The sequence below is a fragment of the Vigna umbellata genome, chromosome 9 (assembly GCF_029865625.1).
Source record: "Vigna umbellata cultivar VRB3 chromosome 9, Vumbellata_1.0, whole genome shotgun sequence".
NCBI lineage: Eukaryota > Viridiplantae > Streptophyta > Magnoliopsida > Fabales > Fabaceae > Vigna > Vigna umbellata.
This window is the reverse complement of record NC_142173.1, coordinates 16,263,418-16,283,057: the sequence shown is the minus strand read 5'-3', so window position 1 is coordinate 16,283,057 and position 19,640 is coordinate 16,263,418. Positions and strand designations below refer to the sequence as shown.

Genomic DNA, 19,640 nt, shown 5'->3' with positions numbered 1-19,640 from the left:
GCCACCTGGATGCCTCAGCTTGCCACATTTAAAAAGGTTAACGTCGTTAACTACATTTAACGAAAATGCTATCATTGAATCAAATTGACCAAATTAGGTACCCAATTGATCACTTCCAAAATTGGAGGATCCAATTGAAACGAACCTGCAAATATAGGGACCTCCGAACCTATTAAACCTAAAATTTAAAACACTAGTACGATTATTTTATTTTAACATATTTATATAATTGAATTTATTCATAAAGTGTAATAAGTTGTTTGAATGAGAAGTTTTTAGTTCGAAACGATTTTTTTTATAAAGCAATAGATGTTTTATAACAATTTAAATTTAAACATATAACAATAAATTTTTACTTAAAATGATAGAACCACAAAATTTATATAAAAAGTAAGAATTTTCAAATTCATCATTTTGACATTGTTAGTTTTAGTTATATATTCTTTTATACGGTAGTTGATTAATTATATTTTTTTATTATTGTAAGTTAAGATTTAATGCAATTTTCTCAACAATAAACTTCTATTCAAAGTTTCCTTCTTGTTTTTATGACTTTTAATTGCTAAAGTGTTAGGTTTCTTCAGTAATGAACACAAAAGAATCACAAAAGACGGTTGAAAAGACACACAAAGTCGTGAAGTTTGCCGTCAAAACTACTACAAAATCCGACTCAAAGAAAGACAATTACGGAGATGATCAATCTGCAGAAAACTCTGACAATGAAGGACGAAATCTAATGGCAAAAAGGTTCTCAAAATTCTTAAGGTATAAAACAAAAGCTAACATAAATGTTGCAGGAAACAGAGAGTCTACTAGGAAGCAAGACAAATATGTTGTTTCCAACTATTTTGAACAAGAGAAAGAAGGACACATCAAATTGAAGCAAAAATTGGAAGAGGAAAGAAACAACATCAGTGAATCCAGCAAGGATCTTAAAGATGAAACAAATCTCGACTTGATGGATAGACCTACATCATTTGGAAGCAGTGAAGATAACAAAGAAAAGGAACATATGTGGTATCTGGACAGCGGTTGTTTGAGGCACATGATCGGAGAGGCTAAACAATTCAGCAACTTATCTTCCAAAACCAATGGACATGTCACATATGGGGACAATAACAAGGGTAAAATCATTGGTGTTGGTAAAATACAAATTCCTTCCTCCTATAATATTGAAAATGTTTTACTTGTTGAGGGTCTTAAGCATACTTTGGTAAGTATTAGCCAACTGTGTGATAAAAGGTTAAAGGTCACTTTTGAATTAAATCACTATTTAATATGTCATGCATCATCACATGAGCTAGTAGGCAAGAGACATAACAACATATACATGGTTGATTTCAAAAATACTTCCTTCAAATCTGTCATATGCTTACACTAGTGCAATCAGGGGAAACGATAACGATTATTTTCGCCCTTTGGCAGCGGTTCTTGAACCGAGGCATATACAGGCGAGACAAAAAGTTTAGACTTTTATGCCTCGGTTCTTAACCGAGGCAAAGAGGTGGACGATTTCGCCTCGGTTCAAAGTCAACCGAAGCAGTATGTATTTTTTTTTATTTTTTTTTCGCAGGACTTTATGCCTCGGTTCCTTCTGAACCGAGGCAGTATGTCCACCTCTACTGCCTCGGTTGGGACCTGAACCGAGGTAGTAGGGTTTTTTTTTCGCCAGCCTTTATGTCTCGGTTGGGACCTGAACTGATACCGTATGTGGGTTTTCTGCCTCGGTTATGGCCACAACCGAGGCATATTCCCCTGTTTTTTTTATAAACAAGTATGTTTCTACAACATTCCCAACTGCAGAAATAGACCTGCATATAATTTTACAGACAAAACAGTTCAGAACAATCCAGAAGCATATATTTTGAATAAAAATTATATTAAAACATAAATACATTCAATGTAATCATAAATCAACTTCTTAAAACATAAATCAATCCAATGTAATCATAAATCAACTTTGAAACATAAATCAATCCAATGTACAAAGTTAAACTAATAATAATGTACAAAAGCATAAAACAACTTAGAAGCATAAAGTTAGAATTTACTATATCCTAATATCTACTACATACTATTATATAATTGAATTACATGTTTAGTCAGTGTTTTCCTCACGAGTTTAAGTGTCTTATCTGGACATCGTTTCATACACATGCGCTTAGACAAAAGCTTCTGCACCAACATCGTGGATCATGTCCTCTAAATTGTCTTCTTCCGATCGATCTTTCATATTCATGGTGGAATCATATACATTTCCAGCTTGAAGGTCAGTCAACTATCGAGAATGTCCGCGTATAAAACCTCATCACAAAAATACAATATCTAGACAAAAATAAACAACACATTAATTAGTTTCATGATTTCTAACCTTAAAGTTTATGTGTTGAGATTTGTAATTTTAGATATATAATTAAATTACTTAATTTGTCTTCTATTTAAATATTTTAAATTATTTAAAAATGCTTTACATGATATTTTATACGAGTACATATTTAAATGCTTTAAATTATTTAAAAATACTTTAAATATTTTAATACCGAGATCTTTGTTCTTATATATATTAACACATGAAAAGAATTAAAACCACCTAGTTTCGAAAACCACGTCTTGACTTTTATCCTCTTTTGATCCACATTGACTATTTCTCAGGTTTTTCAATCTTTTATAATATTCTTTAAATCTTTAATTATGCTTTAATTTTCTGAAATTTTGGATAACATTGAATTTGGTTCCAAATTAGAAAAGAAGTTTACTTTTCTCTCTCAAGTCCCTAGGTTTCAAAGAAGATAAACGAAAAAAAAACCCTCGCGTTTGGTGAATGAAAACAGGATCTCCCCTTTCACCTCTCAAATTTCACTTTCGGCTTTGAGTAAGTGAATTTTGTTCAAGCAGCAGTTCTATTTCTATGATTACATAATCAAATTGACGGATATATTTTTTTCCCAGTTCTATTTATATGATCACATAATCAGATTAACGGATATATTTTCCCTAGAGCTAGAAATGCAAAAGACAGAGCAAAAGTTATCTTTTAATCAAGGAAAATGACACTTGAACAACCATTTTTGACAACATTTAGACACGCGCACACGTGTCAAAATCTGAGTGGTCCAGTTGGAAAAATTAAATGAAAATGGACCACTCAGATTTTGACACGTGTGCGCGTGTCTACATGTTGTCAAAAATGGTTGTTCAAGTATCATTTTCCTTTAATCAATCCAAGGTAAATTACTGAATTAACTCCTAAATGGTAAGTCTCAAATATGTTCTCGCTAATAAAAAATCAATAGCTATCCTTGTCATGTTCTCCTTCACAACCCTTTACATTTCCACCATTAACATTGAAAGTCCAAGATCCAACATCGTTAATTTTCTCTAGCTTCAATTTCAATGTCAGAAAAGAACATTAAAAGAATTAAACAACTACAATACAGTAATAGAACAGCAAATAAGTCATCCAACATTGTAGATACTCATTTGTTTGGTTAAACGAATAATCACTAGATATCCTTGACATGTTTTCCTTTCATACCCGTTTAAATTTCCACTGTTATACTAAAAGTCCAAGATTCAATATACCCAGTTTTAGCTTCAATTCCAATAACAGCAAAGAACATATAAAAATAAACAATTAAGATATTGTCATAGAACAGCTAATAACTTTACAGTCATCAAACACTAGCGCACTACAGACACTTATTTCAGTCAAAATGCCAAAGATGCAATTGAGCATGCATATCTACATGGGAATGAGTTAAAAAGACTAAAATTTAAATTTGAAAACAGAGTTCACATTTTTATATGTCTGTAAGGCCACACCAAACTTAGAGTATCCGAACACTAATAGGTGGGTTTCAGATACAAAACTAGAAGCATTATACAGAACATAAAATAAACTTAGTTTAGACTAAGTATCAGTTATAGGAACTGTTGAATAAAGACAATGCCCAAGAGAGGAGAAGCAAATGAGGTCATACCAGCGATACTGCATGTTTTCAAAATACTTACCTCGAAGAAGAAGAAGTCGCCGCAAAGAGAAAGATGAACCGCCTGGAGGAAGCGTCCAAGGCAAGTGGTGCAGCGGGAGCGGAGCAGCGGGGATGGTGTGGCGGGGCTGGTGTAGCGGTGGCGTCGACGAGTCAAATGGAGGCACCAACACGACAGCAACGGAGGCAGAGGCACCAATGCAGGACGCACCTTGGACCACCGGTGAGAGAAAAGCTTCGCCGCGACAGAGAATGTTGCGCCAGGGAAGAAGAGTTGCAGAGGTTGCGCTTTCGAAACTTGCAAGGAAGAGGAACCCTTTCGAAAACTGCGAGGAAGAAGAAGACTTTTGTATGGTAAAATTTTTAACCTATGTAAGACAATACAACCTCTATTCATCATCTACCCGAGGCAGTAAAGCTCCTATATGCCTCGCTTCTTACCTTTACCCGATGCCAAAATATGAAATGACTATAGGCTTCGGTTCCACCAGCACTCGAAGGAGTAACAACTTTCAAAACCGGTTCTGAGCCAACCGAAGTCGTAGGATTAGAAAAAAATAATTTGAACGTACAACAATCAAGCATGTCGAAAGATACTTATGACCCATATGCCTCGATTCTGAACGAACCGAAACCGTAGATCATGTTCAGAATCCTCTCAGACAAAAAGGTCCGTTTTGGAGGGAAATTTTATGATGTTAGGCATCGATTTATATTTTAACCGAGACAGAAACGATTTTTCACTGTGGTTCTAGAAGAACCGAGTCATATAAATTCGACAAAACTTCTAAAATGCCATCGCGTTAATATAGGTTTCGGTTTCTCTTAAACCGAAACCTATTATGCGAGTTTAAATGTTGTTTTTTTACTAGTGTTACTATCAAAAGAGAACCTTGGTTATGGAATAAGAGACTTGCACACATACACATGCATCATTTGAATAAGCTAGTGTCTAAAGGTCTTGTATTAGGATTACTAAATATAAATTTTGAATCTGATAGACTTTGTGATGTCTGCCAAAAGGGAAAACAAGTGAAAACTTCCTTCAAATCCAAACGGGTTATATCCACTACTTGACCACTAGAGTTGATACAAATAGATTTATTTGGACCATCTTGAGTAAAAAGTCTAGGAAGAAATAATTATGGACTTGTTCTTGTAGATGACTATTCTAGGTTCACTTGGACCTTCTTCCTTGCATCCAAGAGTGATACATTTAGAGTTTTTAAGAAATTTGCCTTCATAGTTCAGAATGAGAAGGAACTTAAAATAAAAGCTATTAGGAGTGATCACGGGAGGGAGTTTCAAAATGAGACTTTTGAGGATTTTTGTGAAGAACATGGAATCTCACACAATTTCCCTGCACCTAGAACATCACCACAGAATGATGTAGTTGAAGGAAGAAATAGGTCTCTAAAGGAACTAACTAGAACCATGCTCAATGAGAGATCCTTGCCTAAACACTTTTGAGCTGATGTTATTAGTACAACTTGCTATGTGTTGAAAATAACTATCATAAGACTCATACACTATCGCTGAAGCTATCAAATTAATATTATTACTTTTCAAGACAACTTCAGTATTACTAAGTAACCTGAGGCATCTCCCGACGAATACGTAATTATTTTTCAATATTTGACTCTTATGAATGTTATGCAATGCTTAAGAATAAAAGTGAGAAATTATGCTAATGGAATTAATGTTTGAAGAATTTTCGAGTTTAAGTGAAGAACTAGTAGAAAACTTAGAAACAATTATAATGAAATAGGCTAATTTCATTACTTTTCCAATATAGATTTATCATCGGTTATTCACATATCATTGTTCAGTTGATTATTGTAAGAGTTTCAAATTAATTAAAGTACATTTTCAATTAACTTGAGGGCGATCATACAATCAATCAAAGTAGATTCTCAATCAAATGCAAGATCTTTCTAGATTATTCATAACGAATTCAACCAAAGTACATTCTCAATTAAATCCTATTGTGTTTAACCACGTCTATTCCTAAATCACCTAACCAAATTAAAAGCTAATTAATCAAAGTAAATTTTGTAATTGTTAGATTATTGTCTTATAGCTTAAGGTTTACAAATGGTTTATTAAACTTTTTTTTGAAGTGAAACAATGGATTCAAAATTTTATTTGGACTGGAAATACACAAAAATAGAGATTGTTCACTATTAAATGGTCTATTTTATATGGTTCTAATGTGAATGGTTATTTTGTAGGTTACTAATATTCAGTTGAAGAACAAAGTCTATATGTATGTTTAGCTTGAGAGTTTGTTGATGACCAAATGACTTAGAGTGAACTCATTTGTACTCAATTTCTTAAGTGTAAGTATCATAAATACATGTTATTTAAATCTGTCAATTTAGCATGATATTAAGAATGCATATGATGTTATTCTTGAAAATATTGTGATATTATATATGGATGATTGTATTAATCTTAACTAAAATCTTTTATTTTGACATAATAAAGTTGTAATTTGTTGTTAATTTTGTCTGAATATTTACTCACTGAATTAAAACTTTGCTCTTCTAATATTTCTAATATTTATTAGGTTGATTGAGGAATTTCAGAACTTCGGAAAATTTCCGGCGGTTTAAAATAAACCGCCTGTAACATTTATAATTTTTAATTTTTAAAATAATGTTTCTGTGCCTTCATTCTTTCTGCTTTTTTTTCCCGCAAACCGCTATCTTCTTTTCCCTGCTGCCTTCATTTTCTCCCAAACCACAATCTTCATTTCGCTACACCTCTCCCCCACCGCTACCGAAAGCTTAATTCTACTCTCTGCTGCTTCTCTTCCTTCTCTGAGAAGCACCACACAAACTCCCCCAACTCCGATGACGTCGTCGAGCTTCCTCTCTTCCCTCTCCCTCTGGTGCTCTTCCCCGGCGCCATCCTCCCCTTGCAGATCTTCGAGTTCCCCTACTGCATCATGATGCACACACTCCTCCAAGCAAACCTCCGCTTCGGCGTCATCTACACGGATGTCGTCTCTGGAACCGCTGCCGTTGGCTGCGTCGACGAAGTCATAAAGCATGAGAGCCTCGTGGATGACCGCTTTTTCCTCATCTGTAAGGGCCAGGAATGGTTCTGAGTGAACAGTGTGGTGCGCACGAAACCCTACCTGGTCGCGCAGGTGACGTGGCTCGAGGACCGACCATCTCCCTCCACCGACCTCGATCTGGACAGGCTGGCCACCGATGTGGAGACCTACATGAAGGACGTTATCCGGTTATCCAACCGGTTGGGAGGGAAACCAGAGAAGGAGGTTGGGGATTTGAGAAGAAACTTGTTTCCAACGACATTCTCGTTCTTCGTTGGCAGCACCTTCGAGGGCGTGCCAAGGTTCAAAATGAATCTGGCAGCACCACAAGCGCCACCACCAACACTGCCATGGCAACGAAATCCATGGTGTCAGCATGCCACTATTGTTGTTTGGTGACGAAACTGATGAGGAAACTGAAGCGACGTGGGCGCACACTACGACCGAAAAATGTGAGTTGACAAGGTTCGTTCCAATGCCGCTATGATCCGTTGAGTTATTCCTTGAACTTTGATTCCACTGGATGTGGCAGCTTAATGGATGAAGATTACTACAAGTTCTACGCTTTCTCTTCCAAGTTTGTGGCAAATCCAAGAACAACTTCTTCATGCCCTGTTCTTCAACTACAATCAGGGAACTCCCATTAACCACCACAATGAATCTCTTCACTTTTTTCTTTCTCAGACCCTCTTTCCAATGATATAAAGATGGGTATTGTAGGGATCTAATGTCTATGAGCTTCTTCCGTACCATATATATTGAATCATATTAGTTATCTTATGGTTAATTTCGTTTAACTTCAAACATATTCGTTGCTAATCTCTTCAGATGTCTTATTTCCAGTGTTGATTGGTGATTTATACTCTATACCAAATGTATTGTTGCTGTAAGTGTAACTTCGTGGCAACATATTGAGAAAATAGTTGTAAATTCTTTTCATGCGTAAACTCTGCTTGCCAAGTAAGAGAAAATTCCATTAATATATCTCCTTTCAAATGATCTTCTACATTAGAGTTCTAATTACAGCTATGATGAAACTAAAAGAGTTATATGTTTGTTGTTTTTGCAGTCGTATTTTTTCAGAGATTATTGGGAAGACATTGGAACAATAAAATCCTTTTGTGATGCTAACTTGGCTCTTACTGAAGAGGTAGGTTCAAGATGTTTACAGCTATGATTTTTCCCATTCTGTTTAGTATAACTAATAAGCAGGAGTACCTTCATTATGGTTCATCATGCAGAGGCCTTACGGAATCAGAATTAGTATTTTACTTGATTTAAGATGATGATGTTTAATGCAAATCATTAAGAAATTATTTGTTAATGTTTCTCATTTTGTTTGTTATAAATCATTTACGTTCATATGAATTTCCAACCGTTCATCGTGATGTGATCAAGCGCTTTGTGAAAACAAGTCAGAGAAAGTAGTAGCTGGTGTTGATGATGATTTTATTTTAGAACTCAAACCTCTATCAAAAGAAGCTGTTGAAATATAAATGAAAGACCTCCAGTTCTTTCAACAAAATAGTGAGACTTAACAATGTGGTGAAGCCTGTAATTTCCACTTTACAATATGACATTATATTTCAGAAACTAAGTTGATTTAGCCTCTGTCTACATGAACTTGCCACTTCAATTTCCCAGGTAAACTCAATTCTCACTTTCACTCTATCTTCTTTCTTCTCTATACTTTTGGCCTCTAATATGTCTCCTGGTTCACTTATTAATACTGAAAAAATGGTTACAGTTACAATTACTGATATTCCAAACATGTAAGACTAAAAAAGCTAGCTGTGTCAACAATATATATATATATATATATATTATATATATAATATATATATATTATATAATATTATATATATATATATATATATATAAAGTATGACACTTAAACTTTCAAACATAATTAGAAAAGAAGGTTTTACATTATTATTATTATGTTGAAGGTTAGAGGGCTAGGAAAGAAGGAAGCAACAGCATGAATCCCGATGTGGCTGCTACTTCAGATGTACCCAACATTAAGATTAAGATGCCAGATATCAGGAGATGGTGAAAGGCATGATCAAACTCCTCCTCCTGTTGCTGCTTCACATGCCTCATCATCCAATGAGGTGGATGAAATTACGAACTCTGTACATGGTAAGTTATGCTTTTAATTCATTAAATTTATTAAAAATAGTGAATTTTAAACATGTATTATCCTTTCTATAAAGTTTGGAATCACTTTCTGGAGTGATGTTTACATGCATTAAGAATAACGTTCATATTGCATTAGTGTTTATATTTATTGTGATAACTATCATTATTATAATTTATATTCAAACTTTTTTAAAAAAATATTTAAAAATTCATTATTCCTAGAAAATCTTTCTAACTTCTACGTGAGTTTTTTTAGTACTGATGTGACTTCCAACATCCAAGTTGTTGGATTATAACCATCTTTGATATGAGGCACTCCTTGAACAACCTATATTAATCAATTTGTGAATATGTTAATGTTATAGAAGTAACTAGTATGCTCAATCTCATTTACACTAAAAGGTATACTACTCGTTCATGTGTCTGATATGTAACGGACACTAAAAGGTATACTACTCCTTAATAAGGATAATTACATTGATTTTCTATAAGCTCATAAATTTATATTATAAGTTTCTATTATGATTATAGAAATAAAAAACAAATCCTATATAATCACAGATATGTTAAATAATATATGTCTTATTGAGAATGTTTTTATTAAATCTCTCATATCTTTATAATGTGAAAATTTTCAAAGTTTTGTCTTTAAAAGTTTAATTATTGAAATTTTGACATGGGCTCACCTCAAAGTACTGTATCAGATGGGAAGAGTTGCTGCCAATTGGACCAGAATATATTTGCTCCCCTCCCAATTTCAGAAGTAACAGCTGCCAAGGTGGATAATAAAAAGTACTTAATTCTGAAGATAAACGAAGCCATGCTGAGTATAGTAAGGACTCAAAAACTGTAACATTGGGTGAGTGGATATCAAGTTGTTAACAATATCCTGATATGCGAGCAAATGTTTCTTGTTTCTTTGGGTATCCAGATATTGTGATGCTTCATTCGATGTATCCACTTGTTTTCCTTCCAGAGAGAACATCCAGTAGAGTAGTCTTGCCAGCACCACTTACACCCATCAGAGCTGTTAGCACCCCTGGCCTAAAAGCACCATTAATACCTTTCAGAAGTTCAAGACGATTCTACATGATTTATTGCAAAACTTGAACTTTTATCTATTGAGGAAGTTTCATTTTGAATTTTTTTTTGCAGGTAAATTAACTGATAAAAGTGATGTATATGCTTTTGGAGTTGTTCTACTGAAGCTTCTCGTTGGAAAGAAGCTTCTTGTTGTTCTACTGTAGCTATTTATGAAATTTAACTGGGTTGGTATTGGAAATAACATGTAGCTATTTACTTGTAGGGATATAGATTCCTGCATCATGTATTGATGTTCTGTAATGTTTTTTTGGTTGTGATCGTCATTTTTTGGCCTTTGTTTACGTTAGCATGATACTAAGAATGCATATGATGTTATTTTTGAAAATATTGTGATATTATATATGGATGATTGTATTAATCTTGACTAAAATATTTTATTTTGACAGAATAAAGTTGTAATTTGTTGTTAATTTTGTCTGAATATTTACTCACTAAATTAAAACTTTGCTCTTCTAATATTTCTAATATTTATTAGGTTGATTGAGGAAATTTGATATGAATTTATGTAAATATGTTTAATTAAATACTATGTAAAGTTAATTAATATAAGTATATTAAAGATATGAAAAGATTCATTCTAGCACATTTGTTACATGAAAATAACATGTAAACTAAATTAAAAAATGTATATTAATTAATCCTGGAATGTATAACATAATTTAAAGCATAAAAGTAAAAAAAAATGTTTGATTGCAAAATTAACTACTTAAAACAGTTGAAAAAAAATGTTTAACAAAATTTAAAAGTAAGCATAAATGAACGACTTAAATTACCTAATTAGTTTGTAAACTACATGGTCCTTCTATATGGTAGGTAAATTAAGAAATTCATAGAAGTATAGTTAATTTAAACTAGAAGAAAATTTAAAGTAATTTGAAATAAAAGAATATGTAAAGTAATTAAAATAAAATACTACGTAAATTTGAATGACGGTCGTCAATAATTTTTTAAAAGAATTTCTGCCCAAATTTTGATTATGCAACGACCAATTTTCTGTTTAAAAACAAAAGTGTCTAACTCATAAGTAATAAGCTGCACAAAACTAAGCACTGAAATGGTAGAAAAATGAAAAAATGAAAATAATGAATGGAATAAATGTAAAAATAAATAGATAAATAAATTTAGAAGCCATTCACAATAACTGGTCCCAACTTCTCCATGAATTAAAAAAGAAAAAAAAAGACTCATTTCATGATTTTCAAAACATGTATGTGAAAAAAAATATACTATGATACACTTTTACATTCATCTAACACAAGATATAAGGATAAAATGGTTATAAAAGTGTAAAGTTTTATATTTTTTCAAAAAAGAAGAGAAGAAAAGTAAGCAAGAATAGTGTCAAATGGATGTAAAAAATTTAAGTGTGTCAAAGAAACATTTTTAATGTAAAAATGATCAAATCAGTACATACTTTGAATTTTTATCTTTATTTTCTGTGATTTTAACTAATATTTTGCTAGTTTTGGCAGGAAGATAACGCAGAAACTCCTTCTGGAATGCTGCACTCACTAGTTGTTTCCTCCTTTGTTCAAGAGAAGTTATATAGAGAGGAAATGTGTTTTGTGGCAAAAGAAACTGTGATAACTATGACAAATCATGAAGATGTTCAATCAAGACCTACCATACTTAGGGATCTTAAACAGCTCATTGGGACAAACATTTCCAACAAAGAAAAGAAAGAATAAACCTGTCCATGATATGTTGTTGTTTGGATTCTTCTGGCTGCCTTATTTTATTTTTTCAATTTTCTTAATATTTTGTTAGCAGTGTCCTCTTTTTAGCCAACAAAAATGGCAGTTTAAACTTTGTATTCAATTCGTGATTAATTTTGCTTTTTGGATGTACCAAGAGGCTAATATAGATTAGGTTAAGAAGAACCGAGGTTAGGGCACATTGCATCATTTTCGTGTTTTTTTGGTAATTTGTATTTTGTTTATCATTAATCCTTCGATCGACTAATGTTGTGCCTTTTTATGCTATACTAGAGATAGAAAACATTATGATGTTTTTTAAGAGAAAAATTCACTCTCCTTTTATTTATTTTTCTTTAATTATTCTTAATTTATATTTTCTTTTTCTATAAGTCAAAAGATTAAAACTTTTAAACATAATATTTAAAAGAATTCGTTACATATTAATCATTATAATATTAAAAATAATTACCACCGTAAAATTAATATTAAATATATTAGTTAAGAACTATAACTAACGTAAAAAACAACAATATCTTAATATTATCAATTTAAAAATAAAATCAGGAGAGTTCAAGAGATAATGTTTTGCTCTAAAAAAAGTATATTTTGATTAAGTGTTAGCGTAGAGGAAATTATATTTTTGACTCTAATATTATAATACGCTCTCTTATTTTTATCTGGTATTCATAAAGAAAATATAAGTGCGTCAATTTTTTGTTGCCATATATTCAGAAGCAAATTAATTTTTCATTTGTATTTCTCTTAAAGATGACTGTGGATATTTTTTCCCTCATTATTCATAATATAGGTAAAAAAAAGGTAGGTTATTTGAAAATATATATTTTAGATAACTTATTTATGATTTTAAATGATTTTTTTTACATTTTCAAATGTTCATATTAACAAGTCATTTAACTCTCCACCTATACCTCTTAATTTTTTTATTTCCCCTTTGACCAAAACAAACCTCTTTTGAGGGATCAGTTATTTTTGGACCAAATTTAAATTAGAATTAAAGTGTCACTTCTCTAATTTACGTTATTAAAAGTTTGTATTAAATGTTCACATAAAATTAACATGAAACTCCAAATTTGACTGAAGAATGTAACTAATATTATTTATAATACTGTCTCTAAAAATTTCTTTCCAAATTCTTTTTAACAAATAATTCTGTAGAATATCTACACACACTTTAGTGATGTTTAACATTAGATAGAAACTACTTACTAACTATATCATTTAAATTTTTTTCTACCTTTTAACTATATATTTTTAAATTAACATTTTTTACTAGTACAAAAACAATCTATAACATCACGCGTTCAACATCCTATCACAAAACAACCAACTTTAAAAATGATCGGTGACATTGTTGTTAATAAATTCACGTGTTCAATATCGTTTAGAGCATCCATATGATGTCTAAAACCAAATGACGTCTCATCGAATAGAGTTTCGGATCCTTTGAAAATCCTACACCTCCATTCACCAAACTTTTGCTTCCCTACATGGTTTTCTTAATCAAATTCATTTTGATAACTTTTTGTTTTTGAGTTTCTATAAACTCCTTCAAGTTCATAAAAGCAAGACATTTCTTTGCCTTTAATTCAACGTCAATATAAAATGTTTTTGTAAAGCTTGAAGGTACTATAGAAACCAGTAAAAAAAGTTAATGGATATGGATTTCTTTTCTAAATCGGTATATGCGTTGGATTTTGTGCTATTAATCCGATGTCATATTATATTTGGACCTCAAATTATATGTTAATCCGACATCATTTGATATATTTAGATGATTTTTTTTTTTTAAATTTGTTCAAGGTGTTTTTCACATAATAAATCAGTTTGTTTTGAAATCTCATAGTAAAAAACACTTATAACAAAACTTAAATAATAAATTATCCAACATTTAAACTGTATTAGATAACATTATGCAATAACAGTTATATGTAGTCAACCTCACTCTAATAATACCGTAATTTAGTCAACATTATTATTTCAAAACTAATAATAATGTCACAATTTAGTCAACATTAACATTTCAAAATTAATTCAATGTTTTCTTATAGTTTACGAAAACGAAAAGACCATGAAAACCGTTACTTAATTATTTTTCCTGCCAACGCTTTTCCCAACCTACGAATTAAAAGGTTAATAATAAAATTGTGATTGTTTTTGTCCCAAAAGCTTTATTAAATATAAATTCCTTTTATATATAAATCATGTCAAACCATACAAATTGAGTGCGTTTTCATAAGTGAAACATGGCACACACACATATATAAATACATACTGAACCTGTATTGATCTACCAGATAAAATTCAACCAAATAAGAAAAAATTGCCAAAACATGCAAAGCTTAATCTCTTTTGTTTTGGTTCTTGCTTTTATCTCCCCATGCCTATGTTATAATGACACCAAAACTGGCCTTTATAATGTAATAAATTATGGTGCTAAGGGAGATGGATTATCGGATGATGCACAAGTATGTATCTTTTTGTTTTTGTTATTTACAATTTTAAGGCTTAATTGTAATTATTAATGTTACTATATGTTAATTCAATTTTTACAATCTCAATATTGTGTAATATTTATACTTTGACTTGAGATCCAACATTTAACCAATATGTAAACTAATGTAAGGTTTTCAATGTTCTAATATTAATTTATCAGGTCAATACTTCCATTGAGTGCCCAAGTTAATGAATTGATCAAAACTAAACAATAAAAATATCGGAATACACTTTTAAAAGAGGTTTCGATATATAAAATGAATAAATTTTTATTTAAAAATTTTTTTATTGTGGAATTCATTTGTCAATTCTTTCTTATTGTAAATTATGATAACCCATATTTCAATTTGGATCACTCCATAATACTTTATCGATATTTATTAATAAAGTATTTAATTTATAAAACAGTAATATTTTCATGATGACGACAATTTTTAGTTTTTTTATTGGATATTTGTTCTGAATTGGTGGCAGGCATTTTTGAAAGCTTGGCAAAGCAGTTGTGGAGCACAAGGTATGGCAACTCTAGTCATACCTGCAAACTATCGATTCCTTCTGTCACCTTTAATGCTAAAGGGTCCTTGCCATGCCTCAAATATTCAAATTCAGGTATTTCTAATGTAACCCTAGTTCATTATTCAACTGTTGTTTCTTTTATTAAATTTTTGGTACTTTAAATTTCATTTTAAAACAAATTTTCTTCTAATTATTCTTCCATAAATATAAAAAAGTAAACGCAATTAATATCAGAAAATAAAACGTATTTTCTCTGTTATTTAATATTATATATATACATTAAAGTTTAATTGCAATATGAATTATAAATGTAAGCACACAGTTACAAATGTATATATCCTTACTGCACCTTATTAACAATTACAAATTGTTATTACAGCACTTTACAAAATATTACTATAGTGCCTAATGTCAAAATGAATTAAAACTCATGAATCAACCTAAGTTACTATCGATTCGGGTTAGATTAGTTTGAAAAAAAATTGAAATTTTGATACGGATTAATTTTGAATATAACTTAATAAGAATTCGATTCGTTGAGGTTGAACCTATTGAGGTTGAACCTGTGATGAGTCAGGTTCATTCGTCAATCCACTTAATTTTCTGTTTTTAGCTTGTTTTTGGATTATGTTTGGAGTTTAAGATGATTTTGGATTGTATTATATTTTTTTTATTTTGAATTGTTTTTGAAATCTAATATCATTTTGGATTGAAATTTATTTAAATTTGAATTAGAAAACAATTGTTATTTTTTTTGAAACGAAAAAATACTTGTCATTAAATAAGTAAATGAGTTAACCGTTTAACATATTCATTTGTTGTGAGTTTGACTGGATTCAAATTTTTTCGACTCACTAATAAATGAGTCAGATTGGTTTACTAAATGACTAATCTGTAATGAGCCCAGTCGAGTTGGCTAGGTGAACCGACTGCACTAATTATGAGTGTGATGAATGTTGTTGCAGATCCGGGGGAAAGTAATTGCAGCTGAGAAGAATGCATGGGCATCATATAAGTATACTTGGATTTTGATCACAAATGTAAATGGTCTGACAGTGGATGGAAGTGGAGGATCGCTGGATGGCTTCGGTTCTTCATGGTGGTCATGCAGAAACTGTCCACGTCCGTCGGTGAGAGAATATTCTTTCTGATATTAAAAGTTTTCACTAAGTTTTAATTAAGTTTAAGATTCTGATTCATGCGGGTGATGTGATGAAGGTCATTAGTTTCAATTCATGCAATGGTCTTAGTGTTAGCTCCTTGAACATCATTAACAGTCCAAAAGCTCACATAAACATAAACAATTGTGTGGGAGCCACATTCTCTGCTATCAGTATTCAGTCTCCCGGTGACACTCACAACACTGATGGAATTGATGTTTATGCTTCAAAAAATATCTGGATCAAAGATTCTACTATAGCATGTGGTAAATCAATCTTCATCACTTGCATATATATATATATATATATATATATATATATATATATATATATATATAAGTTTCAGTATAGTGTTTTTAAATTTAAACTTAATTTGTCTTTCTAAATAGGTGATGATTGCATTGCTATCAGTGGTGGCTCCTCTTATGTCAATGTTACTGGGAGTGCTTGTGGACCAGGCCATGGAATAAGGTTTTTATATATAAGCTCTGTTTTAGTTGACATATAAATTGTTGAAAATTCAAGCGTTAGCATGTTGAGTAAATATAAAGTTGTTAAATAACATAAAAAAAATTTATAAATATGTTATTTTTTTTAAGGTCTCGTATCGACTAGAGGTAAAACTAAATTATAATATATAAGTGGAATACAAACCTCAACTTATAATCCGATTTTGTGAAGTTAAGTTAGATTTAACGTTCACTTCTTAGTATGGTATTCTTAACATGGTATTACAGTTAGATTATCTAGTGAGATCTACTTAATATTTAAAGTTTTAAATTAAAAATTGTATCAAATTTTTAGATGAATTTAATTCATATATTTCATTTTAGTCAAATCTATTTTCGAAAGACATATGTGGTATCAAACACTTAGATAGATTAAATGATAATATATTTTGTTATATGGTTTTAAGTTTAACTATTGTGAAGCAGTGTTGGGAGCCTGGGAAATGGCAATAGTAACACAGTGGAACAAGTTCATGTACGAAATTGTAACTTCACCAATACACAAAATGGAGCAAGAATTAAGACATATGCGGTAAGATTTATTTTCTCCCTTTTTATGTGTCTTTTAGAGTTTTCACATAAAGATTCAACAAATACACGAAGTTCTCTTGCTAATTGTTATAACATAATCATGAAGTTCATTTTACTATATCACAAAGTATAAGAGGTGTGATGGAGAAAAGTGACAATTAATTTCCATGAAACATTAAAATTATGTAGGAAAGAAAAAAAAGGAAAAAATAAATATTTTTTGGTTATCCATTTCTTTTTTCAGGATGGATCAGGTTATGCAAGAGGAATCACATTTGAGGAAATTACATTGATACAAACTCGAAACCCAATAATCATAAACCAATTCTACACTAACAATGGCGTATCTTTAAAGGTATTCACTTAATAAGTTCATTACATTGTTAATTTATTTATTAGTTATTAAAGTTGGATTTTTGACATAATTAGAATGGAGGAGTTGAAGTGAGAGGAATAACATTTCGTGGATTTCATGGAACAAGTATGACTGGTGAAGCTATTACCTTAAATTGTGGTCCACAAGGTTGTTTCAACATTACATTGGATCAAATTAACATTGCCTCTTCTCAACAAGGAAAACCAGCTTCCTGTTCTTGCAAAAATGCCCACGGAACAGCCACATCTTCTGTTCCAAATTGTCCTTGCTTATTGCCATGAGTTCTTTCTTATTCTTTTATATGCCATATGCCAGATAATTAAATTATCAATTTTATCATCAATATTGTTATCTGCATACGTATAAATCAATATCTAAATAAAAATTATTTCTTTTAATTTTAATATTATATGAGATTCCCAAACATTTTTGTACATTTATTTTGATATTCTGAAATATTTGCTGAATATAATTTAATGATGTGACTACAGAAAGAGTTAATTTAGCTTCTAAATATCAATCTTGATCAAATAGAGACATTACTTAGTCAATTTTAATACAATGCAAATAATTATTTAAAAAATAAAAGTGAATAAAATTATTTTAAATTTTTTAATAAATAAATATTTATATTATGGTCTTATTAGTATTAACTATTAACTTAGTCGATACAAAATTTCTTAAAACCAAAAAAAGTTTAGAAAACACAATTTTTAATTTTTTAAAATAAATATTTGTATTAAATAAAATAAATATTAAAAATAAACAAAGTTAACATCAACTTATATATCTATCACAATTTTTTTTTACAATCTTGTTTTTGTCTTTGACGTCTCTTAAATGTTTGATGTCAATGTTGACGAGGTAAATTCTAACGTTAAATTTTGTCAGTAATACTTACCCTAATGTAATTTGTTTTTTTTTTTTTTTGTTTTCTTTTTAGAAATTAGTTTTCGCATGCATCAGAAAATTTCACATGACAGAATACATATTTTAACTACACATTCAAGTTCTCTATTGTAAGACAAAAACTATTTTCCCTCAATATAAAAAATATAATCTAACATGAACAAATAAACTTAAAAAATAACCTAAACTTTGAATAGTGTATATAATATGATTTCCAATTAAACTAAAATAAAGAAAAAACTTTGTCTCAATTCTATTAGATCCAATTACTCAATTTCTATAACAACTAAACACCAAGATTTACCATTATAATGACAGTATTTTTCTTCTCTTGACTACTTTCTATCCAACGAGGCGTAAGATTCACATAAAGTTAAAGGGAAAGTAAATATAATTTGAAGAAAAGAATTCTATGTAAATTATGATTTTACAAAACGAATAATGAAATATATTTAAATTTCTAACTTACTTAAATTTCAACTAACTTTGAAATTTAATATTCTTTATTCTTGACATCTCACTTAAAATTAAAAAAAAAAAAAAACATGATCTATATATAACCTCTCATCAACTAGGTTATGGTGAATTACTCTGTGGAAAAAGCTTCTATATAACATAAAAAGGATGTTATGACATATTTGCTTTTTATATTACATGATACTTAAACTTCTATTTGTACGTTAAGTTTCTCCCAAGTCATTTTTGAATTTGTTTTTCTTTTGAAGTTTCAAATTCCGATTAACCCTAATTTCAATTTATTTCTAATATGTGTTTCTGTATTTGCTCATAATTTTTTGCATTATATACGCGTAAGAACTCCAATAAAAATGTTGTTAAAGGTCTAATAATCATCTAGCCAAGACGATCAAAATAATAATAACAATGAAACAATAAGCATTCTATTTCATTCAAAGATCCAACCATAACACTAATTCTTAACCTATAAAAATCTTGTCCACATATAAAAACTCCTTACTTCCTTACTTCACTATGGTCAGTAGGAATTGACCAATATCTTAAAATGAGGAATGACATAACATAAAACAAACTAAATAACAAAATAAAATAAAGCAAATAACTCAAAATTTGGTGTTCCTAATGGCATTTATAAAAAGAAGCTCGTACATCTTGT

General features: G+C 30.5%; 1 protein-coding gene across 1 annotated transcript; it reads left to right on the top strand.

The window, feature by feature from the left end:
• Positions 1–14,333: 14,333 nt before the first annotated feature.
• On the top strand, positions 14,334–17,906 carry LOC148192702 (putative polygalacturonase At3g15720). The gene is made up of 8 exons (XM_088099785.1): positions 14,334–14,479; positions 14,982–15,116; positions 15,989–16,153; positions 16,242–16,449; positions 16,573–16,654; positions 17,119–17,224; positions 17,468–17,578; positions 17,653–17,906. Exons 1-8 carry the CDS (start codon positions 14,345–14,347, stop codon positions 17,878–17,880), a joined length of 1,170 nt encoding a protein of 389 aa, XP_087955911.1. The 5' UTR covers positions 14,334–14,344; the 3' UTR covers positions 17,881–17,906.
• Positions 17,907–19,640: the final 1,734 nt, after the last annotated feature.

Bases quoted from the DNA above. Each gene is read 5' to 3' on its own strand.
- LOC148192702 (XM_088099785.1), top strand. From the start codon at position 14,345: ATGCAAAGCTTAATCTCTTTTGTTTTGGTTCTTGCTTTTATCTCCCCA. The intron at 16,154-16,241 runs GTGAGAGAATAT...GATGTGATGAAG, and splicing joins GAAACTGTCCACGTCCGTCG to GTCATTAGTTTCAATTCATG. The intron at 17,225-17,467 runs GTAAGATTTATT...TTCTTTTTTCAG, and splicing joins CAAGAATTAAGACATATGCG to GATGGATCAGGTTATGCAAG.